Below are 24,511 nucleotides of genomic sequence, written 5' to 3'. Positions count from 1 at the left end.
CCTTCAGCTGAGAGCCACTGGATTACCATCCTTGGGATGACAAGTGGACTTGTTTCTGGGGTCCCTGGCCTCTCCCTCTCTTACTGTTCTGGGTAGAGTTGCTAATGAAGGATGAAAGTGGGGAAGGGTTCACAGGTACATTCTTGGCTCATGGGGCAACAAGGAAGACAGCTCCAGCTCTGCATATGCAAGAGTTAAACATGGAAGAAATGGGCTTAGAAGGGCACCAGAATTCCCAGAGCTGGCTCTACAGGAAAATATAGGAGAATAAGAAAGAGGGAGTCAGAAAGAAAGGAAGGTGAATTTGGTACCTCAGAGCTCCCGTGGGAGGGAAGATGACAGTGAGGCTGATGAATATGGTTTGAGGTTCCTGGTATGCATGTGCCTTTCCAAGAACCTGACGGGGACCTACCAGTTGTGAATTCACAATTTTATCTTCCTTTTTAAAAAGAGGACTGAAATTCTGAACACTTCAAGTTTCATAAACCTGGATCCTCCAGTTCCACTCTTGGTGTTAATGAAAGTAGGTGTGGTTGGGGGTGGTGGGCCTCGGAGAAAGCTGGAAGGGATTGGGGCCACATGGGCACACAGAAGGAGTGATAGTTTAAAAGAAAAAAAAAAAGTCGGGGGAAGTATGACTATGAGAAAAAGGATGTCTGCTTCCTTGGCCCGCCAAGTTTTATTTGGCCTGCAGAAGTAGACCATTTCCTGCCCCATTCCTTCCAAGACCAACCCCACAGACTGGCAGTGAGCAACTTTCTTCCTTCTACTTTGAAGAAGTTGTTTTACCAGTGAGCCCTGAAAGTGGGCAGATTGTCATAGAACTCTTAGGTATATTTTTTTTATTCTTTAACAACGTTTTTGTGCCTATTTTATCATGGACATATTAATGTAGTAGTATATGTGTATAATTTTATATAGATAACTATACAAATGACAGGCAGTGGAGAAATTTATTGATTGATAGAGGTCTGTGATCAAGAAGTTGTGAGATTATTGCCCTATGGCGATATTTCTCCATTCTCTTAAAGTTCTCCCATTAGAACACTTATACACTGTTGGCAGAAGTGTAAATTAAATCAACCATTCTGGAAAGCAGTATGGCAATTCCTCAAAGAGCTAAAAGAAGAACTACCATCCCACCCAGCAATCCCATTACTGGGTATAAACCCAGAGGAATATAATTCATTGTACTATAAAGACATATGCACGCAAATGTTCATTGCAGCACTATTCACAATAGCAAAGATAGGGAATCAAACTAAATGTCCACAAATGACAGACTGGGTAATGAAAATGTGGCACAGATATGCCAAAGAATACTATACAGCCATAAAAATGAACAAGATCATGTCTTTTGCAGGAACATGGATGGAGCTGGAGGCTATTATCCTTAGCAAACTAACGCAGGAACAGAAAACCAAATGCTGCATATCTAAGTGGGAGCTGAATGGTAAGAACTTCTGAACACAAAGAAGGAAATGACTGACAGTAGAGTCTACTTGAAGGTGGAGGGTAGGAGGAAGGAGAGGAACAGAAAGGATAACTACTGGGTACTGGGCTTAATACCTACATGATGAAATAATATGTACATACCCCGTGACATATGTTTACCTATGTAACAAACCTTGACAAGTACCCCCCAAACCTAAAGTAAAAATAAAAAAAAAAAAGTCCTCCCCTTAAAGCTTCTGGGCAACAAGGTCATAAAAGACACTCATCTTGAGTAAAATTGTAGTTACATTCATAGACTTCAATGCTCAATATTTTGGACCTTTGTTTTTTTACATTTCTTTCAACTTGGACAGTAAATTAAAATCATTGTTTTATTTTTCTTTTTCAGTTACTAGCCCAGTATTTGGAATTTGCCAAAGCTATATTCCTCAGAATTTACCTCAAGAACTCCTTTGTATCAGCAAAGGATGAAGAACGGAGAAGAGGAGGAGCAGGAGGAAAGAAACTTAAGAGATGTGGTGACTAATTGCAATGTGTAGATTGTATTTAGCTCATGATTCAAACAAACTAGATATTTGTTATTAAGGAATTATGGTTGTTTTTCATGTGATATTAGTATGGTGGTCCCATTTCTTAAGAATCTATCTTTTCTAGCCGGGCGAGGTGGCGGGCGCCTGTAGTCCCAGCTACTCAGGAGGCTGAGGCAGGAGAATGGCGTAAACCCGAGAGGCGGAGCTTGCAGCGAGCTGAGATCCGGCCACTGCACTCCAGCCCGGGCGACAGAGCGAGACTCCGTCTCAAAAAAAAAAAAAAAAAAGAATCTATCTTTAGAGATAGGTGCTGAAATGTTTGCAGATGAAATGACATGTCATCTGTGATTTGCTTCAAAACAGTTAAAGGAGATATAGATGAGATGGCCTTGAATTCATAATTGCTGAAGATGGGTATAGGGCACATGGAGTTTCATTATAACCTTTTCTCTCCTTTTGTATTGTTTGTAGTTTTCAATTATAAATTAAAATGAAGAAAATAAGTCAACCAAGCATGAAGGAGTCAGTGAGATTCTTACGGACATCCCAACGTTGCCTCTTATCCACCTGACATAGTCATGGAACTAGAAAGACAAGCACAATTTGCCAAGCATCAGAGTGGCATCTTGAAACTGCTGGGTTTGGTGTAAGGTGACCTCCCTAGGAGGAGAACACTTTAGACCAGTGAGTGAACAGCTTGGAACTGGAGTGACTACTGCTGGCAAAAAAGAATTTGCTAATACTCAAAGGGGGAAAAAAAAAAAGACCATGAAACAGGATCACAATGCTCTTTGGACATCAAAGAATCATTACAAAACAAGATTTTGGTGAGTTCAGTGTAAATGAATGAGGGCCATGCGGCTTCAATTTCTTTCAAAATACACAAGTCTAAAAATTCAAGGAAAAATGCCCTGTTAAACACGTGCTGAACTGAAATGCTTCGAGAGTCATTGAGCCCAAATGGGCCCTGGCTTTGCCCCAAGACTGGATCTTGTTCCTTTTGAATATGATTTCTCTACCTTACCCCATTTCCTCTATAAACTCTATCTCCTTCCTTCCAGGTCCTCGTCCAAATTCTACTTCAGATGCTCAAAACACAGGACAAGACAAATCCAGAGATCAGCAACATTTTTTTTTCCCCTTTTCAATTTCACTGAGAAAGAAACAAATTCTTGGAGACTCAATTTGGAAAACATTTGCTGGCAAATCCATAAAGCTCACCCTGTTGGTTTGAACTTTGAAAGTGTTGGGAATGGCTAACACAGTGAAAATGAAGTGGGGAGGAAATGGAATCTAAGGCAATCCACTGTATTCCACTCACCCCCGACTCATTCACCCCAGAAAGAATCCAGCCACAATCATCTGGACCTTCCTGTGTGGATCTCCATTAGTACAAAACTTTTTTAAAAAGATACTTATCCAGGTCATAGAGTTTATGGCCCAATACCTGGCCCAGATCTGACTGAAGTCAGCAGGCAGGAAAAGGAGCTACTAAGGATGGTCTTGCCACACAGCTTTGACCTAGAGAAAGGGATACCGACAAGCCAGACCAGGGTGTAATGGGTAAATGGAAATAGATAAAGAAAATGGAGGCAAGCAACCTCCCCACTTGAAAGCCTGGAACGCCCAGCTGGGTTTGATTCAAAGCTCTCTTTGGGCCTGTGAGCCCAAAAATGAATGTTCTTGTTGCATGAAGTCTGTGCAGTTTGTCAGACGTGTATGTTGCAGGTTAGGTTTGAGTCAGTTAACCTAGGAGGTGGTTGGTGGTTGGAATCCTTGGTTCTAAGAGCTTGGTGTGTTCTGTGGTTCTGACTCCTGGGGCCTACCACATTTTGCTGGAAGGGCGTACATAAGGCTGTCCATAACTCTTACCGCTCTTGGCAGTTTCTCCAGGAGACCTCATCCTTCTATTACAGTAGGTACTTACGCAGTCATGAGCAGGGAAGGCCACCCCCTCATAACCAGGAACGTCAGGCAACCATCAGGTGATGGTCACAGGGGAGTTGGGGGAGTAGACTCAAGCATGCACACTAAGAAGCAAAATGGTAGCGTTTAACTGGTGTATGAATCCTCAACTGACAAGGAGAAAAACCCCTCAAGTGAGCACACCCACAACTTCAGTAAACACAATGTGCCTGCTCACCCCCCAAGTGCCTGAAGGCCACTGTGCATGCAGACGGCCCACTCCAAGGGAAGAATCAGGGGAGAAAGGATGCAACCCCCCTGGAAGCATGCCAGCATATGAAACCCCAAGTCAAAGGTCAAACCACTCAGCTGATCTCAAGTCACCCGTCTGGCCCTCTTCTAAGTGTACTTCCTTTTGTTCCTGCTCTAAAGCTTTTTAATATACTTTTCACTCCTGCTCTAAAACTTACTTTGGCCTCTCACCCTGCCTTATGCCCCTTGGTTAAAAATTATTTCTTCTGAGGTGTTAAGAATTGAGGTTGCTACAGATTTGCCACCGGTAACACTTCCATAGCCTTAGATGAGTTGGGCTTCAAAATTGGAATTGCTCATTTTAACCCCTGGAGTACAAAACTCCAGTGGGAATAAGCTATCCCTACTTAGTACTACTATCACTATAGGGATAAGAAAATAAAGTATAATTTTCTCTCCAGATTCTAGCATGAATATTGGTCCTAGTGATTCCACTTACAAACCAAAAATATTTGACTCAAACTAGAAAGAGCACAGCATTTCCTGGCTTCCTGGGAAGTCAGTCGCACAGCTAGTGGCACTAGTTTCCAGGACCTGTCATCCTCCAGCAACCACGCCTAGCTGTTTTGTTGATAACTGTTCCTAAAATGAAGGGCAGGTACTTTGAAAAGCGAGTCCTAAACTAACTGTGCATCTGCTCCAAGCTCACTCAGACTTTGTACCACAGGCAAGAGCAGGTCATACCATCAGAAGATGGCACAAACATGAGAAGAATTTTCAAGGATGATAGGAACTAAAAGCTTTTAAAGTGGGAAGGAGATGAAAAAACTCCACTTTTCTGTAACTAGCTCATGAAGGTTTGGTGTGTGGAGAACCAAATGCACCACGAGTACTAGCACGACTCCATCAAATTCTAAGTTTTTTTCTTGGATTTTTGTTAACTTAAAAATTTAGGCTGGGCGCAGTGGCTCATGCCTGTAATCCCAGCACTTTAGGAGGCTGAGGTGGGTGGATTACCTGAGGTCAGGAGTTTGAGACCCGCCTGACCAATATGGTGAAACCCCATCTCTACTAAAAATACAAAAATTAGCCAGACGTAGTGGCAGGTGCCTGCAGTCCCAGCTACTCGGGAGGCTGAGACAAGAGAATTGCTTGAACCTGGGAGGTGGAGGTTGCAGTGAGCCGAGATGATGCCACTGTATTCCAGCCTGGGCAACTGAGCGAGACTCCATCTTAAAAAAAAAAAAAAAGACTTAAATATTTAAAGAAATGTTACAAAAGCCACAGGTGATGACCAACCAGCTCAACGACAATCCCAGTGACAAGCCTAGCTTGTATCATTATGAGCAAGGTCAATATTCCCTTCCAAAGAAACCAACCAGGGTCTTCTTTATCACAGCTTGAAACATTTAGGAGCTGGCCAAGATACGAGGCAAATTCATTTAATTTGGTTTAACTTAATTCTGCCCCAAGCTGTGCAGAAGCTGGGCATATGAACATTACTACATCCCAAAATATCCTCAGAACTCACAGGGTAAAATTCCTGATGCATATAGCACTGAGTGGGGACACAGAGAGGAGTGATAATTTTCAACAGGGGAAGTCAAGGTAAAGTAGCTTTCCAGCTGGAGTGAAGAGTTCTTAAACTGTAGTGCCCATACGGATCCCCTGGGGAGCTTGTCAAGCATGAAAATGGGAAGGCCGCATGAGAATCACCTGGAGAGCTTAAGCATGAAAACGGATGGGCCCCACTCCCAAAGATTTTAATTAGGTTTGATTTAGAGCCCTCCAAATCTTCATTTTGAAAACAAACTCTGCCCCTACTTCTGATGTGGGTGATCCTCAGAACCTACACTGTTCTAAGGTTTTCATCTGCAAGTCCCTCCATGTGTAGGGCTGTAAATATAGACCCAGACAGATGAGAAGGCTGTTTCCATGCTCATGCCCATGATGCTGAAAGTTATTTTTGCAGATTCCCTTTGAGGTCTAGGAAATTCAAAAAGAATGGTCATGGAGGTCTGCGGGTGAGGGCATGTGGGGAAAGAAAGGGCTGTCATTCATCCTTAGGGCCTGCTCTTTGTAGACCTGAGGGCTGTCCCATATTCTCAGTGCCCTGATCTATGGATTGGGACTCCACACCAAATACTCTGGTTTTAGGGTTCTTCTGTCAAATTCACTGTCCTCTAGGTCAAGGCATCAGGTGACAATAGACATATTTAAAGAAGGAAAGACCCTGGTATAAACACACCTGATAGCAATAACTTAAGCATACCCTGAGATTGACCCTGTATAGCAGACACACCTGCAGGTAGTTTGGAGTTTCAAGCTAAGGAATCTGGGAATGGCCAGCCCAGAAGGTCATTCCTTATCTATGAGAAACAGCTTAGCCCCTAGCCCATCCCAGGAAACATGGGCTGTATGACGTCCTTTGTCTTGGGTTAAGGTTGCTAGGTGGAGACTGTTAGGGAGAGGGTCCTAAGTGAATATAAAATGCATGTCTTTGCAAGCGTTTGCAGTTCTGTCCAGCTCTCGCCATTGGACTACACACAAAAGGGTTCTCCTGTCCAGCCTGCTGCCACTGGACTCTTCCTTATATGTAAGTCCCCAGTAAAACCCAGTGTCTCATTTGTCAGTTCTGGGTCTGCTCTTCATCCTTCTGAAACTGGTGTCTTTCCCATTGGAGTCAATAAGTGTTTGGCCCAACATTCCGAATTGGTTTGGCCAAGTTGTTATAAACTATTGGCCCTCAAGGCCAAACCAGGCATGCCTAAGTGATCTGCTAAATTGGACACAAGGTTTTTGTTTTGTTTTAAATTGAATTTGAATGCTTTCAGGCATTATATATTCATTCTGTAGTTGGCCAGAGGCCTCACCACCTCCTTTTGTGTTATGCCTGAATGATGCACATTTTAAAATAATTCCTGGCTGGGCACAGTGGCTCACGCCTGTAATCCCAGCACTTTGGGAGGCCAAGGCGGGTGCATCACAAGGTCAGAAGTTCAAGACCAGCCTGGCCAATACGGCAAAACCCCATCTCTACTAAAAATACAAAAATTAGCCAGGTGTGGTAGTGGGCGCCTGTAATCCCAGCTACTCAGGAGGCTGAGGCAGGAGAATCACTTGAACCCAGGAGGCGGAGGTTGCAGCTAGCTGAAATTGTGCCACTGCACTCCAGCCTGGGCAACAGAGTGAGATTCTGTCTCAAAAAACAAAACAAAACAAAACAAAAATATTCCTGCCTTGTTCCTGTAGGCAGTTGACTTTGAGAAACCTGGGCCACATGCTAAATTTGAATCCATGTACTGGATTAGTTCCAGTATCTGAGCTAGGCATGAACTCAGGAAGACAGGAGTGCATTGGTGTTAGAGAGAGAGGAAAATCCAGGAGGGTCTGTGCATCTGGAAGCACAAGGAATACAGGGCAAGCTTCCCCTAGTGCCAGGAGTCCAAAGCTAAGATAAAGGGTGGAGGAAGCCCAGCAGATCCCCTGAGCTCTGCCTGCTTTTGGGATCCTATGACCCAGAGTAGGTAAGAGAAGGCCTCCATCTTGGACATGCAGCCATCACCCATCATTCCTGCTCCTAAGGGTGCTAAACTGGCCCAGCAGCCTTATTTACTGTTCCAAATGATAGTTTTTCAAGCTTTGGTGACAATCACAGCTAGCTCCTAACCTTTTTGCTCGTGCCACTTACCATCCCTGAAATACTTGCTCTTTCTACCCGTTTCTGCCTCATTCCTCTAAGCACTTCAAGATCCAGCTTAAACCCCCAACTCCTCTGGAAGCTTTCCCTGATCAATTTCACCAACGTAGACAATCTCTCCCTCCTCTCAACTTACTACCTACTCTACTTGTAAATGACTTATTTCCATCTGCCTTGAATCATTCCTTATATCTCTTATGTGTACAAATTTCAGCTTCTCAATTAGACTGTCAGCTCCTAGAGAGGAGGTACCATGCTTCAATTCTTATTGCCTGGATTCCTTAGAGAACAAGACAGTACCTCAAATGTGTCACTAATTCACTGAGTAATTGTCCCCAGTAGCATCAGGGAACAGCTGCACAGAACTCTCTCACAAAGCATACACAGCAACTGGAAGCTTCTAAGAAAGTCAGATAAATGTGGAAACACCATCCTGGCAATTCCTTAGCATCATACTTTCATAGATTCCTTGTGTCCATTCAGTTATTCAGTAAAAATGTTGCCTTTGATTCATGTACTTGTAGAAGAGAAAATTATTAAGTAGTATAAGGGCCTTCCTTCAATTAGGCTATAAAACTGAAAGTAAACAAATGGAAAGATTCCTCAATAGCAGGAATCTTTGTGTAGGAATAGCAGGAATCTGTAGTCAGTGGAGTGGTGGCCCCCAAAAGATGTCTACCCAGAACCTGTAAACGTGACCGTATTTGGAATAAGGGTCTTATAGATGCAATTAAAGATCGCAAGATAAGATTACCATAGAGTATCCAAGTAGGCCCTAAATCCAATGATAAGTATCCTTATAAGAAGAGGAGAAGGCAAAGAGAATTGAAGAGGACACTGAGGAGAAGGCCATGTACAGAGAGTTGGAGGCAGAGGTAGAGTTACACAGCCACAAGCCAAGGAACACCTGCAGCGCCACCCCCACCCCCTACAAAACTAGAAGAATGCAAGAAAGCATTCTCCCCTTTAGCCTTCATAGGGAGCATGACCTTGCTGACACCTTGAGTTTAAGCTTCTGGATGCCAGAACTGTGGGAGAATAAATTTCTGTTGTTTTAAGATACCCAACTTGGGTTAATTCATGACAGCAGCCCTAGGAAAACAACATAGCAATGAAGAAGGATAGCGGATGGGAATGGGTGGGCAGGGAAGAATATCATTGCACTGAATTTCAAAGATCCCAACCTCAGCATCCATTGAGAGAGGAATGAGCCTTTTCATAATCTCTGCCATTGTCTGTTTGTCTAGAAAAGCTTCTGCAAGGTCATTATTTCCTCAGAGATGCTCATGATTCAGATTTAAGCTAGATACTTTCTCTTGGATCCTGGGGTTACATTCCAGTAAGATGGGACCAGATAATCCTGAAATGCAGAACAAATGATCTGCTTCCAAGAACCTAGCTCTATTTATCAAAGAGCACCTGCTGTGTTAGACAAATTGGCTGGTCCAGCTAATTACAAAGGAGGCACGGGCTACCACCACAGAGTCATGGGTGGTAGCACTATCTAAATGTGACCGGACAAGCTTTTTTGATCTGGGCTCTAGGAACTCTATTTAAAGTCTCTGTTTTCATTTGCTCACTGACTGTAATTTACACATAAGTCAACCCCTGCTATTTTTCCCATCTGGTTAGGTTCCTAAGGAGAAATACATTTTTACAAATGTTCCAAACATGAGGCACACACAGCAACACTTTTCATATGATTGCTAGAAGCCGTTCACATCAGTCTGTAATCCTTATTCAAAGCTTACTAACAAAAGGAGCTGGAAAAATATCACTCGAGGTTGGTGACATGAGGCATTTGCTTGCATAAAATGGACATGGGTCATGTAGGAAATCGTGTTTATTTTTCAGAGATGCACAATGATGTATTTAGGGGTGATATGTCATGATGGCTACAATTTGCTCTGGACCATTGCAGCAAAAAAAATATATGAAGCAAATGTGGCAAAATATTAACCATTAAATCAAGGCAATGGAAATATGGGTGCTCAAGGCATATTTCTTTGTATGCCATAGGTTTAAAAAGCATCAAAAATAAAAATAACATGGATATAAATGTTTAATACACAGGTTTTGTTTTTGGGTTTTTTTTTTTTTTTTTTTTTTGCTGACACTATACCTGTTTTCAGGTATAGAGACTGTCTCAATAAAGGGATGATGCCTGTTTGCAATTATAAATACCCAACAGAGGCAGCAGATCTATGCGTACAAATTCTATTCTTAACTGCTCTTCAGTTCTATTTACAGAAGGAAGAGAAGTTACATCTATTGAGGAAAAAGAGTACCCCAAAAAAAGCAGCATTGGCACTGAAGCAGGAAAAAAATGCCTTGTTGAGAAAGCACTGCATCTGTTAATATGGGGCTTTTTTGTCAAGTCACAGACAGCTAAGCATGCCGCTTTAAACTGCTGGCAGGGCGCTTTGTCCAAGTGCATCTAGTGTGTGTAGAATGTATTCCTCTAAATGGACATATCCGCTAGGGAATGGACTCGGGTCCTACCCCCAACATACTAGGCACATAAACAGACACAGGCACGGACAGAGAGGGGACTCACAGTTCTGAGTACAGGAAGTGCAGGTTGCCCACATTGTCAATGTAGTTAGCAGGGCTGAGCCAAGGCAAGACCAGCAACAGAAGCGCCTTCATTCTCCGAGCAGTGCGCTGCCTTCTCCCTGGCCGCCTTCTGTCAGCTACAAGGGCCCAAACCAGCCAAGCTCCTTCAAGCAAACCTTGTCACGCCCCCACCATCAGTACATCATAAAGAATTTGACTGAGAACCGTTAGATTAAGCCACGTTAATAAATCACGGGCCCATAAGAAGATTATGCTCTCTGATTCTCAGATAAGAGGATGTAGGAATGCAAGGAGCCACCATGGTTGGCGAGAGAGCTTAGGCTGAGAGCAGGCAGGCTGATGCCCAGGAAAGGAACCAGCCCCTCCTGCAGGATGCGGACTGGTTCTTAGGAAGCAGCTGGTACATTTACATCACCGGCTGGGAGCACACAGGCTGGGAGTTAAAGTGTGTTGGAAGAGGGCATGAGCATGGCACATTCAGACCCCACGTGTGAATAATTAAACAATGAAAAGCTGCCCTCCAGTTTGCTAGAGCGACACTGTAAGAAATTCCCATCTTTGGAGCAGCCTGGAGATCTGAGCTTAAAGCAAGCATTCAGATATTATAACACAGGAGTGGCTGAAATAGGAACCAACCCCACCTTCCTCTAGCACTGTATGTACATTTAGAGTACAATTTAAAACATTTCACCGATCACCATCTTGACTACACTGACATGAAAGAGATGCGACAGTGACAGCGTCCTTGCTAATTTTGAAAATTGGCTCTAGAGATGAATAGGCTGTGCCATTCTCTGTCTGAATAACAAAGAGCCTGGATAGACATAAAGTTCTGTCAAAACAACGTACAGGTTCCTGTTTGGTGAGGAAATGAGTCACGCCATTCTTCCTTCTCCCTGGGGGGATTGAATTGCGCTCTGAAACCAGCTGTTTCATTTAAGCTCCCAAGCCTCAGTCACCTTACCTTTGAAATGGCGCTAATTATGCCTTACCTGCCTGGTTTGTCAGGGACTAGGCCACCTCCCCTCTTCCAGCCTTAACACCTGGGATTTGAGACTGCGCTACCGGCCTCAACACTAAGACTTCTTTGCAGGCCTAAGCTCTGGAATGCCACAGAAGCCCCCAGGACGCTCCCTTACCCCATAGTCAAGAAGATTAAATTCCATTTTGCCAACTCAAGACCAGAATCTTAATAGAAATGGCTCAAAGGGATAATTACATTCATCACATTAATGACAGCCAAGCCATGATAGCAAACTCCACTCCACAAGAAGACGAGCAGCGAAAAGTCTACAGGATGAGACCAATTGTGATGAACTGTGCAGTCATTAGGAATTTGGCATCAGCGGCAGGGCTAAAAGAGTTTAAATACAGAAGACTCTCAGAATGTGCAGATTTAATTTCTACAGTTTACAGTGGAGATGAACAACCTTGATAAAACATGGGATATAATCATTCATAATTTTGTTGAGGTCCAAATTGGAATTCTATTCTCTGTAAGGCTGCTCTGCAAGAGTGAGTCAGAGCTCATGGAAAGCAGTAGAAAGGAAGTTAGGTTTGATATTTAGGTGCTGGGGTTAGAGAAGCTTGAGATTAGAGTTCTAGCTCTGCCATATACTAGCTGTATGACACTGGGCATGTTTGCTTAACCTTTCTGAACCTTCATGTCCTCCCCTGTAAAAGAAAGACAATAGTAATAGTGCTTAACTCAGAGTGCTGGTAAGAAGGTGAAATGAGGCAATGCCCATAAACAACAAAGGGCTTAATGAGTATTAGCTTAAGGTTATTGTATTTTATTTTTTTCAGAGATGGCGGTCTTGCTCTGTCACCCAGGCTGTAGTGCTATAGCACAATTATACCTCACTGCAGTGGTGAACTCCTGGGCTCAAGCAATCCTTCTGCCTCAGCCTCCCAAGTAGCTGGGACTACAAGTACATGCCACCATGCCTGGCTAAAAAAAAAATATATATATATATTTAAATCTTTTTCAGAGATGAGGGTCCCTCTATGTTGCCCAGGATGGTCTTGAACTTTTGGTCTCAAGCAATATTCCTGCCTCAACCTTCAAGTAGCTAGGATTATAGGTGTGAGCCACTGTACCTGGGTCCACTGTTGCTAACAACTATTAGCGATACTGAATGAACCTACCTGGAAGCTTAACGTCTATCTCCAAGAGGCTTTGTTACTCTTTTCTTATCCCTTCTTTCCTCCTATACTATTAGGGAAGTGACATGTTATAGTTTTATCCTAAATATGGACTTTCACAAAGTCCTGAAACATACTCTTCTTGGATGTCCAAGACCTCCTGTATAGATCAGAATTCTTAAGTAGCATGATGTATTATAAAGGTCGTGGACTTCATATTGGTATTCGATTTTATTTCTGACGATCTTGGACATGTCAGATTGCTTCTGACATTTGATACATCTTTTATTAAAAAAGGATGCCTGCCCATTCACCACCTTGCATTTAAAGGGGATGAAATTAATTAATGTGACTGCAATATAAACATTAACGTAAGGTTTTCTGTTTTTTTTTATGTCACTATTGCAACCACTGCTGGTTGTCTATCAAATATTTAATCTCCCCTTCTTCCTTATAACAGAACCCAGGTTTTGTTTATGCTGGTACTACACATAGACTGTCTCACAGATGGGCAGTGGTATAACACAATAGTGACTAATGAGGTATAAGTAAAAATTACTGGGTAAGGCATCTCAGAAGCCTCTTTAAAGGGAGGTGTCTCCATTGGCACATCGTATTTTTCCTTGCCTGCCTAATTCTTTCTACCTGGAACTTGTACATGACACTGAAGCATGCAGCCATTTTGAGACCGTGAGGTGACAAACTTGAGGATGAAAGCTAAACCGATTCCTGCTGGCATCATGTCATGGCAAAATCATAGTAATCCTGGGCTTCCCACCCCTAGGCTTTGTGTTACATGAGAAAAACAAAACTTCTACCTCGTTAAACCAATATAACATAATTTTCTATTACCTGCCATCTGATGTAATCCTAATTAATACAATCCCTTGGGGCTAAAACCCTACCTCAAATGGACAGAGATTGCTCCATGGCTTCCTTGCCAGTAAACAGCCCTAACTCTAATCCTTGCCCTATTCTTTGCCTGGCTGTCCTATTTATCCTTAAATGTTATCTCAGATATCACTGATCATCTCCTATTTTCTTGTTTTTTTCTCTTCACTAAACAGGTTTTATTTAGGGGCCAGGAAAATGTTGGGTTCAGAGTTAGAAGGTCGCAGTAAGGTTGTATGTCAAAGCACAATTATTATGAGATGTTTAGTCCGGCTGAAATGACCAGCAAGACTAGTACATGCCTACTTTTCATAGGTAATAGTCCCCTGTATTTCTTTTCTTTTCTTTCTTTTTTTTTTTGAGGTGGAGTCTCACTCTGTCACCAGACTGGAGTGCAGTGGTGCAATCTTGGCTCACTGCAACCTCTGTCTCCCGGGTTCAAGCGATTCTCCTGCCTTAGCCTCCTGAGTAGCTGGGACTACAGGCATGCACTATGATGCCCAGCTAATTTTTGTATTTTTAGTAGAGATGAGGTTTCACCATGTTGGCCAGGATGGTCTTGATCTCTTGATCCTGTGATCTGCCCACCGCGGCCTCCCAAAGTGCTGGGATTACAAGCCACTGTGCCCGGCCCTCCCTGTATTTCTTCTTTCAATAAAGTCTTTCCCACGTTGTAGACAGCTGGCTGTGTTGTCCTGAACACACTACCCTGGATGGAAGTAAAGGTCAGCAGAGGTTCCAGGGTAGATCTTTGGAGAAGAAACTCCCAGGACATTGGATACAAAGTTAATGAGGAAAATATTCCCAGCCAGCCTTCAGCCACGTGTGTCTTGGGCCAATTACATCACGTCTTTATTCATGGCTCTTTTCAAATTATTGAACAATGAACTCTGTATTCATACTAGAAAATACTTGAGGAGGGTCAGTTTTATTATCTTCCATTTTTAGGAAATAAAAGAGTAGGTACAGCAAACCACCATGGCACACATACACCTATGTAACAAACCTGCACATTCTGTACGTGTATCCCAGAACTTAAAAAAAAAAAAAAGAAAAAAAAGGAAAAAGGAGAGAAAATAAAGGGCAAAGTGACTTGTTCTATGAAACTATTCACGTGTGTTTTCAACTTCTTTCTTTTACCTTTCAAAGGTCATTTCCTTAGAGGCAGAAATCACAACTTATTTTTCTTTCATTTAGGGCCTGACCCTATTGTGAATCCTTGCTAAATACTGTGTATGTAGATGATGAAATTACACAATGAAAATGTGGTCTTGAGCCTAAAATAAGTCTCGCTCAGGATCAAGAAGTAAAAGCTTGGCTTCCACACACACTTCCAGACATTGAAAGTCTAGGTCAAGAGAGATGAGCAGATGGGCCGTCTGCAGGGGCCCCACTACATACTGGTAATGGCCTCCAGTTAGGAAGGCTGCCATTCAACTCAATAAGTCCATCTCCCCCTGGGAATTCTCTACAGTAGACCCATGTGATGGGAGTCTGTAAGCATCTAAGAGGGCAGAAATCAACAGAATTAGCCAGAAGGTTCAAACTGCTAGCTCCAAACTCAGATTTATTCCCATACAAGAGCTCTCTAGTCTGAAAGCAGAAACAGTTGTCCAAGTAATCAATGATCTAGCCAGTCGTGCATACCTACAGCCAGTCCTAAATGTTTTGCTCAAGTATTTATATTTAGTAGACAAGTATTATTTACAAATGAAACGCATTCTGGAGAAAACAGGCAGCAGTTGTTTAAAGATGTGACGCTGTTTGCCTGTACCCTGACTTAAGTCTCCTGTTGGGTAACAGGTGCAGAAATTTCAGTTAGACAGGAAGCATAAATTCAGGAGATTATTGTACAACAAGGTGATTATAGTTAATAACAATGTATTGTGCAGTAGAAAATTACTGAGTACATTGTAAGTGTTTTTATCACAAAAATGGTACATATGTGAGGTAATGCATGTCGATTGGCTTGCTTTAGCCATTCCACAATATATACATATTTTAAAACATCATATTGTACACCATAAATATATACAATATGTATATGTCAATTGAAAAAATAAAATTTGGGCCTGGTGCAGTGACTTAAGTCTGTAATCCCAGAACTTTGAGAGGCCAAGGCAGATCACAAGGTCAGGAGATCGAGACCATCCTGGCTAACATGGTAAAAACCTGTCCCTACTTAAAATACAAAAACTTAGCCGGGTATGGTGGCAGGCGCCTGTATTCCCAGCTACTCGGGAGGCTGAGGCAGGAGAATGGCATGAATCCGGGAGGCAGAGCTTGCAGTGAACCGAGATCACACCACTGCACTCCAGCCTGGGCGACAGAGTGAGATTCCATCTCAAAATAAATAAATAAAAAAAAGTAAAACAATTATATTTAGATGCATATTTATTGAATAAAGCAATGTTAAAGATCAAGCAAACCAATGCAAAATTTATAAACAAAAGCTATGACAAGACTCCCGTACAAGCGGCCACCAGCCTGGAGGCCTCACAGAAACACTTGCCTCTTAGTTTTCTAAATTCAAGGGACTCCAGAGGTAATAACTACTTCTTAAGTATTCTTCTTAATATCCCTCCTAAGGGGAGGAAGAGGGGGCCTACTGGCCCATTACAGGCCCAAAGCCCAAGAGAGATCCACAGTCTGGTTCTAGGTTAGCTTCAAATTTTTTTTTTTTTTTTTTTTTTTTTGAGACAGAGTCTCACTTTGTCACCCAGGCTGGAGTATAGTGGCATGACCTCAGCTCACTGCAACCTCCGCCTCCCAGGTTCCAGCGATTCTCCTACCTCAGCTTCCTGAGTAGTTGGGATTACAGGCACCCATCACCACGCCTGGTTAATTTTTAAATTTTTGGTAGAGACGGGGTTCACCATTTTGGTCAGGCTGGTCTCGAACTCCTGACCTCGTGATCCGCCCGCCTTGGCCTCCCAAAATGCTGGGATTACAGGCATGGGCCACCGCGCCCAGGCAGGTTAGCTTCAAATTCTTAATCCTTGCCAATAAAACGTCCAGGGGGTGGGAGGCGAAGGACTGTATATTAGGCATATGGTGACTAATACATACAACATATTTTTGGAAATGTTTTCAACCTACTTAGGAAGCAGAAGTGTGGAGGCTTGAGAGCATGTGTTGAGGCCCACGCCTCCCTGATGTGGGGGCGTCCTCTCCAGAGAGCTGCTGTGGGTGCCTGTGAAGGACTCACTCAGAGGGTGCAACTTAAAAAGGTAACTCACTTTCAGTTTTGGGTTCTCTCCTCACTGCCGTTTTCCAAATGTGCATCTCATTATCAGCTGAGTGTTCATCAGGCTTCTATCTCGGCCTTCCTTGAGGTGTGTGTGGGTCACACAGGCTGCATGGGCTAAGGGTGAATGAAATTCCCTGTCCGCTTCAGGCAGCTGAGGGGCACCTGTGTCATCTTTCTCCTGAAGACCTCACAGATTTCCAACAGTCTCCTCCTAGCCCTTCCCCTTCCCCCCCTCCCTTCTGGCCTAACCCTCGGATCCATGCACTATCTTCTCCCTATTTTTAGAAGCACTCTCAGCCCCAAAACAGTCCTGGATGAAGGAATGAGGAGTCGCCGCTGAGTTCTGACTTTCTCCCCAGAGGATGCCTCCAATACTGTCTTCTGTCTCCCCACTCTTACTCCTGGGGTGGGCAGAATATTCCCCAAAGATGTCCAGCTCCTAATTCTCAGAACCTCTGAGAATATCACTTCACATGGCAAAAGGGACTTTGCAGATGTAATTAAGAATCTTTTTTTTTTTTTTGAGATGGAGTCTTGCTCTGTTGCCCAGGCTGGAGTGCAGTGGTGCAATCTTGGCTTACGGCAGCCTCTGCCTCCTGGGTTCAAGTGATTCTCATGCCTCAGCCTCCCAAGTAGCTGGGATTGTAGGCTTAGGCCACCATGCCCAGCAATTTTTATATTTTTAGTAGAGACAGGGTTTCACTATGTTAGCTAAATTGGTCTCAAACTCCTGATCTCAAGTGATCTGTCTGCCTCCACCTCCCAAAGTGCTGGGATTACAGGTGTGAGCCTCCACGCCCCACATAAATTAAGAATCTTGAGATGAAGAAGCCATCTTGGATTATCCAGGTGGGCCCAAGGTAGTCACATGAGTTCTTATAGGAGGGAGGCAGGAGGCTCAGAGTCACAGAAGGAGATATGAGGATGGAAGCAGAAGCCAGAGAGCGCCTGGAAGATGCTATGCGGCTGGCTCTGAAGATGGAAGAAGGGGCCATGAGCCAAGGAAGACAGGCAGCACTAGAAGCTGGAAGAGGCAAGGAAAGGGATTCTGCCCTGAAGCCAACAGGAATGCTACTCTGCTGACATCTCAATGTTAGTCCACCAAGATGTATGTTAGACTTCTGACCCTCAAAACTGTATGATAACAAATTTGTTACTTCTTTTTTTGAGACAGCCTCTTTGTCACTTAGGCTGGAGTACAGTGGCGCATCACAGCTCACTTCAGCCTCAACTCCCAGGCTCAAGCAATCCTCCCACTTTAGCCTCCTGATTCACTAAAACTGTAGGCACACATCACCAGGTCTAATTTTTAAATTTTTTATAGAGATGGGGTCTTTTGCTATGTTGTCCAGGCTGGTCTCAAGCTCCTGGACTCAAGTGATCCTCCTGCCTCAGCCTCTCAAAGTGCTGGGATTACAGGTGTGAGCCAGTGCGCCCAGTACTTTGGTTTGTTTTAAGTCACTAAGTTTGTGATTTGTTACAGCAGCAACAAGAAATGAACACAGCTCCCCAGCACAAATGTATAGCTGCAACATATCAGGAACACGGGACCATGGTGAGGGTGGAGGGAGCTCTACTGGGTTCTTTCTCCTCCTTGTTCCCCTCATCCCCCTGCCCAATGTGGCCCCCACTCTTGAACATGGCTCTGTGCCAACTCCTGTTGGCATCTACCTCGCCTTTGACTCCAGACCTACTTCTTTCCTACCAACGTCTCTCATACCTAGGCAAAACTTTCAGCAAAGGTCACAAATAGACTACCCTACCTACTCCTCCTTTAACCACATCTGCTTCTGGGGAATGAGGGAGGTAGGGCATCCTAGTTTAAACACCAGCAATGACAGCTGCAACCCAAAAACCTGAGGTGGAAGCATCTGGCTCAACATCTTGGGGAGAAAAATGAATTCACTGACATAATGAGTGTGAAAAACACAAGCTAAGCACTACACCCAGGCCATTGCTTTTGATGCAAACTTCCACATTAGAGAATACATGCAAGTCCCAAAAGACAAAGACTCAGATTCATGACCTAAGGTATGTAACCTTTAAAAAAAAAAAAAAACCTGCACCTGCCTCCTGCCCTTGTCATGACAGGAACCAGGATAAACACCAGCTTCCAAATTTCCTGTTACAAAATAATTGTGGTATGATTGTTCACTCTTTATTAAGCACTTTAAATGTTCTCATGCCCAGGGACATGACAATGTAAGTGGACAAAATAAGAGGAAGCCAGATGGAACAGGTGATGTTAGGCATCAGCAGCGGCAGTCACACCAGAATTCTGCCACCACTGTGGGTGCGGTGTGTGGGTGGGCGTGTGCGTGCATGCACAACTTAGCAACTTGACCACAAAGTTAGCAGAACAAATTGCTTGGAGGACAAAAATTTCCTAAATTTCTCCTTTTAAAACTTAATTGAGAACACCTCACACCTTCTCAAAGGACAGTTGTGCCTTGTTAATTCCAATACAAAGGAAATTCTAATAATCAAGGGTCAAACTGGGGCACCTTTTTTTCGTAAGTGAAAAAGCAAGCAGCGCCTATCAGGAAATACTTCTGGGACCCATGAGCCTCAGAGAAAGCTGCTCATATGCCCTCTCTGGCATATTTCACATTTCACAACATACACACATGAGATGAGCTGGTCGCAAAAGGATAAATACCATATGATGTCATTGATATGAAGCACTTAGAGCATATTCATGGAGACAAAAAGTGGAATGGTGGCTGCCAGGGACTGGGGGAAGGTGGAATGGGGAGTTTGTGTTTAATGGATATGGAGTTTCCATTATGGAAGATGAAAAATTTCTAGAGATGGATGGTGGTGATAGTTGCACAATACATGAAAGTACTTAATACCACTGAACTGTATACTCACAGTGGTTAAAAATGGTAAACTTTATGTTACATTTTATTACAATAAAAAAAAATCCCATAAACACACACACACAACGCAACTCCACCAAATGCTATTTCCTCACACTGAACCATGACCATAAACACCTATGTGTTTTTTTTATTTTGAATGGATCATTTTGTTGGTTGCAACCCCTCAGGAGACTGGGGGGTGGAGGGGTCCAGCTGTCCCCCTTGGGGGCGGGGCTTCCCAGCTCACTGGTGGGGGACCTACCTGGTTTGAAAGTGATGCTCGAGGTCGCAGCGCTGCAATACCTGGGCGCAGTGCTCCCTAAATGGGCAGGTCACCAGCAGCTTGTTGAGGAGTTTGTTGACCAGGATGCTAGACTTCTTGCAGTGCTGCAGAACCAGAGGCTTGCGATCCATGGGGCAGAAGTCCTTCTCCACCAGGAAGTTGGTGAGGCAAAGGGTGCAGTAGGTGTGTCCACATGGAGTGTCCAGGGGGTCCAGCAAAGCCTGCAGGCAGATGTGGCAGATGAGGTCATCATCCACATCCTCCGGGTAGCTGTAGAAGTGGTTTTCCTCCAGGGAGTGGGCTTGGCCGCACACTGCACACAGGGGTTCAGGGTCATTGGCAGACTCTGGCTGGTTCATGGTCGATTGGAGCACAGTATAACAGGAAACTCAGTCACACAATATTTCCTCAGGAGCAAGTCAAGATCTAGGAGCCATTCACACACCTAAAAGAAAACAAGAAGGCTCACTTTTGCCTCCCAGCACATGAAAGACTTATGCTTATGGTAGACATGAGACAGTGCTGCCAGTGCATGGCGAATTGAGCTACGATTCAGAAAGCCAGGGTTTAATGTCCACTCTGGAGTAACTGACAGGACCTTGGGCAAGCCCCATGGCCTCCTCGTGCCTCTCTTTTCCCACACATGCCAGTAGGAATAATGTTCACCTTTAACATCCTCACATTGGTGTGGTAAGAATCATTTGGAAAGTATCTGGGAAATGCCTAAAGTAACTCTAAAAAATGTAATTTGTTAAGAAAATTAAATAGATCAGTGATTTATAAAATTCTTGTCAGATCAGGACAAGAAAAAAAAACAAAACAGTTAATACTGTGATGGCTCTTATCTTTCTTCCCCATCTTTCTCCTAAACTCAGAAAATGTAGGAGATCAGAGCTTTCAACTAAGTCATCTGAGAGGAAATAGTGTCGCTGAGCCTTTCATATTTTCACTATGATAAATGCACTGTTGTCTCCTGTATGCATTTCACTCGGTTGGTCATTAGCGGCTAAGTGGGCTCTGGACACATTGTCTGGGTTCAAATCCCACCACTATGGGCCAGTGATTTCAGACTGTTTTCACATCTGTAAAATGGGGATAATCACAGGCTACTTCATAGAACTCTTGTGGGGATGAAATGAGATATGATACATAAAGCTCTTAGATTTGTATTTACTACATACTAGGCACTCAATAATTCTTACACGTATTTGTTACTGAATTCATTGTCTCTAGTCTAGCTCTGGTAGCCCAGAAACTGAAAGCTAGAGCTCCTATAAGGTACCTTTAAGCTTTGTTCTAATAGGACTCTTTTATTCCATTAGATATTGCTTTCTTTTTTTTTTTTTAGATGGACTCTTGCTCTGTTGCCCAGGCTAGAGCGCAGTGGCATGATCTCTGCTCACTGCAACTGCTGCCTCCCAGATTCAAGTGATTCTCCTGCCTCAGCCTCCTGAGTAGCTAGGATTACAGGCACACACCACCATGCCTGGCTAATTTTTGTATTTTAGTAGAGACAGGGTTTCGCCGTGTTGACCAGGCTGGTCTTGAACTCCTGGCCTCAAGAGATCCACATGCCTTGGCCTCCCAAAGTGCTGGGTTTACAGGTGTGAGCCCCCATGCCCACCCTAGATATTACTTTTAAACAGTAGAATACTATCACAATACATATTTTCCTTTAACATAGATAGGAGTCAACAATAATCAAGTTTTTTAACATGCTTGCTTTGCATCTAGGAAGTCCCTTGGGTAGACAGTCAATAAATAGTTTTCAAGCACCAACTCTGAGCTAGGTCGTGAGTTGGATATGCAGACCTTTGAGAGAGACTTAAAGGATATGCTTCTGCCCTCAGGGAGTCCCAATTCCAGAGGTGACATGGAGATGCACACAAGTAGGAGTCCAGTGCAAACTAGGGCTCTGGGTCAACTTTCATGGTGATTAAGAATCCCGCCTCGGGACCAGGCCCGCTTTTGGCTGCATTGACTGGGGATCGTTGGCACCAGGTGTCTGCATTTGGGACCGACCCTCTGGGCTTGCTGATCAAGGAGGAAGCAGCAGCAGTATCTGATGTGGGGGCTGCAGCTCTGTACCTGCATCATCCTGGTGATAGTCACAGTGGCCAAGTGAGTTTATTGGGGGCCCAGCTTCCTCCAGAGGTGGCAGCAATGGCCCAGCTACTAGGGGACCTAAACAGGAGCACGTTCAGAAAATTGCTGAAGTTTGTGGTCAGCAGCCTGCAAGGGGAGGACTGCCGAGAGGCTGTGCAGTGTCTTGGGGTCAGTGCCAACCTGCCAGAGGAGTGGCTGGGTGTCCTGCTGGCAGGCATGCACACACTGCTCCAGCAGGCCCTCCATCTGCGCTCCACCAGCCTGAAGCCCAACACCTTCAGGGACCAGCTCCAGGAGCTCTGCATCCCCCAAGACCTGGTCGGGGACTTGGCCAGCGTCGTATTTGGGAGCCAGCGACCCATCCTTTATTCTGTGGCCCAGCAGCCAGGGGCTCGGCTGCCCCATGTTGCTGACTTTCAGTGGTGGGTGGATGTGACAATCTCCACCAGTGCCCTGGCTCGCTCCCTGCAGCTGAACGTCCTGATGCAGTTGAAGCTTTCAGATGGGTTAGCATACCTCTTCGAGGTCCCCATAGACCGCTTCCTCATAGACCGCTTCGAGGTCCCCACAGCCAAGTTCCAGGAGCTGCGGTACAGCATGGTCCTGGTCCTAAAGGAGATGGCAGATCTGGAGAAGAGGTGTGAGTGCGGCCTGCAGGACTGACCCCTCACATGACCAGTCCCATTCAGGTCCGGCTTGGACACCTCAGAAGGCGCCAAAGTGGAGCTGACTCTTCCCAGGACAGCCCTGCCCTTCCCATGAGGCAGGCTCTTCATCCAGGTGCTTTTGTAGATCTTGTATTTTCGGTTGGGCATTTTGATTCTTCTGCCTTAAATCCCTGACCTCACAGAGCTGACATTCTAGTGGGGCTGAGGGGAGGGGAAATATTATAAAATAAATAATAAAAATTTTTTTTGAAAAAGAAACCTGCCTCTTCCCTCAGCCCCAACTCAACTTTCCTCTTTTCCAAAAGTAAAAGACCTTACGCTTTCCACAAGAACATAAAGACACATGAATAACCTAACAGGAAATTAGCCACATTTGGAAAGAGCCCAGCAGTCATAAACTGTATTATATCTCTTTTCTTTTCCAAATAAAGTCGGAGGTTGTTTGTACAAACATAGACTTATCTCAAAAAGAAAATACATTGACTTCAGGCTTTCATAGAGTCAGCTTTGTTGTTTACATTTCTGTACTGCAGTAATATGCCTGAGAGGACACTCTAGTGAAGAGGTTGCTGGTAAATGCCCTTAATATAAAAACATTTAGAAAATTGTAGCATTTTATTTAGCATCGATAGGACCACAGAAGGCAAAAAAAGAGGGTACAGGAGGGGGCGAAGTTGTTTCAAGGAAATCTAGGCAGCTGCTAATTGTCCTCAAGGCTGTTAGAAAGTACTGGAATCTCACAGGATATACTTTAAGTGACACCAGAAACAGTCGAAAAACAAACATGAAAATGGAAATGGACCACGCAGAAGATTATCATCTACCATCTACAGGGGAAAAAAGGTGCACACAGGATGAACTAAAGCTCTAAGTCTTTTAAAGCTTCTCTGTAGTGTTCGGCCATATAGTCCCACATGCTACGGTCTTAGTTATTCTTTCTCATGATGCTGTAGGGGAAGATAAATTCGGGCTGCAGTGTGGTCATACCACTGAAAATACAACTTCATGTTTCTGGGCCATTCCCTTATTGGTGAAATGGTGGCATTGGACCAGATTTTCATTTTTCAAACTGTGCTGTAGAAGTCATCAGATGCTTCCAGATCTTTCAAGGGAATGGAGATACGAGGAAACCAAGGGGGAGCTTTGCCTACTCCTCCAGCTCTGCCATTATTATTATTATTATTATTATTTATTTATTTTTTAAATGGGGTCTCACTATGTTGACCAGGCTGGTCTTGAACTCCTGGCCTCAAGCAATCCTCCCATCTTGGCCTCCTAAAGTTCTAGGGTTACAGACATGAGCCACCACACCCAGCCTGCCATTATTTCCTTAATGCATCAGGTTCCTCTTAATATTCTGTTCAAAGAATACTAGCTTTTAAAAAAACTTGCAAACTACCAGACTAGATCGTGTGCAACAGTCCCTTCTAGAAACAGAGTTCTATGATTCTGTGCTAATCAAGTGGGGTTTTTATGTTTTGTTTTGTTTTTGATGATCAGATGTTTGGGGAAAATCCTTTTTTCATCTAACAGTTCTTTGAACATTTACCAGGTGCCAGGCACTGTGCTAGGGGCCTTATTATATTACAGTATATTACGTTTTTCAATCCTCACAAACGGCCACAGTTTTAATTAGTTCGTTTCTTGTTTTGTTTTGTTTTGTTATGTTTTAACAGATGAGGAAACTGAAAGGCGGAGGGTAAATAACTTGTCAATCACACCAAAAAAAAGAAACAAAATGGGCAGGGGCTGTCTGACTCCAAGTTTCTGCTCCTACTTCCCTACTTTGTCTCCCAGCATCTTTCTTGATTATGGCTAGTCAGAATCCCAATAATGTAACTCATTAAATACAAGACACCCAGGAAATTAGAAGCCTTTAAATTTC

General features: G+C 43.8%; 2 protein-coding genes across 7 annotated transcripts in view; one reads left to right on the top strand and one right to left on the bottom strand.

Annotated features, from left to right (window-relative positions):
- The window catches only part of LNX1 (ligand of numb-protein X 1), a 182,605-nt gene that overhangs the window by 89,793 nt on the left and 68,301 nt on the right, over window positions 1-24,511 (bottom strand). For 4 of the 6 annotated variants that reach the window (XM_033214660.1, XM_033214659.1, XM_033214658.1 and 1 more), the window contains one exon: window positions 19,832-20,297. In XM_033214660.1, coding sequence (XP_033070551.1) covers window positions 19,832-20,211 — 380 coding nt within the window. In that variant the 5' untranslated portion in view covers window positions 20,212-20,297. Of the gene's footprint in view, window positions 1-10,399; window positions 12,239-19,831; window positions 20,298-22,474; window positions 22,549-24,511 lie in introns of those variants that run through there. The other 2 variants (XM_033214662.1, XM_033214663.1) reach the window with 2 other exon arrangements.
- Window positions 21,361-22,767, top strand: LOC117085613 (COMM domain-containing protein 5). Its single transcript, XM_033214689.1, has one exon. It carries the CDS (start codon window positions 21,782-21,784, stop codon window positions 22,619-22,621), a length of 840 nt encoding a protein of 279 aa, XP_033070580.1. The 5' UTR covers window positions 21,361-21,781; the 3' UTR covers window positions 22,622-22,767.

This window comes from Trachypithecus francoisi, unplaced genomic scaffold, assembly GCF_009764315.1.
Source record: "Trachypithecus francoisi isolate TF-2019V2 unplaced genomic scaffold, Tfra_2.0 Lachesis_group1, whole genome shotgun sequence".
In the NCBI taxonomy this organism is placed as follows: domain Eukaryota; kingdom Metazoa; phylum Chordata; class Mammalia; order Primates; family Cercopithecidae; genus Trachypithecus; species Trachypithecus francoisi.
This window is presented reverse-complemented; position numbering and strand designations above follow the sequence as displayed.

Coding starts and splice junctions, on each gene's coding strand:
- LOC117085613 (XM_033214689.1), top strand. CDS start 21,782: ATGGTGATTAAGAATCCCGCCTCGGGACCAGGCCCGCTTTTGGCTGCA.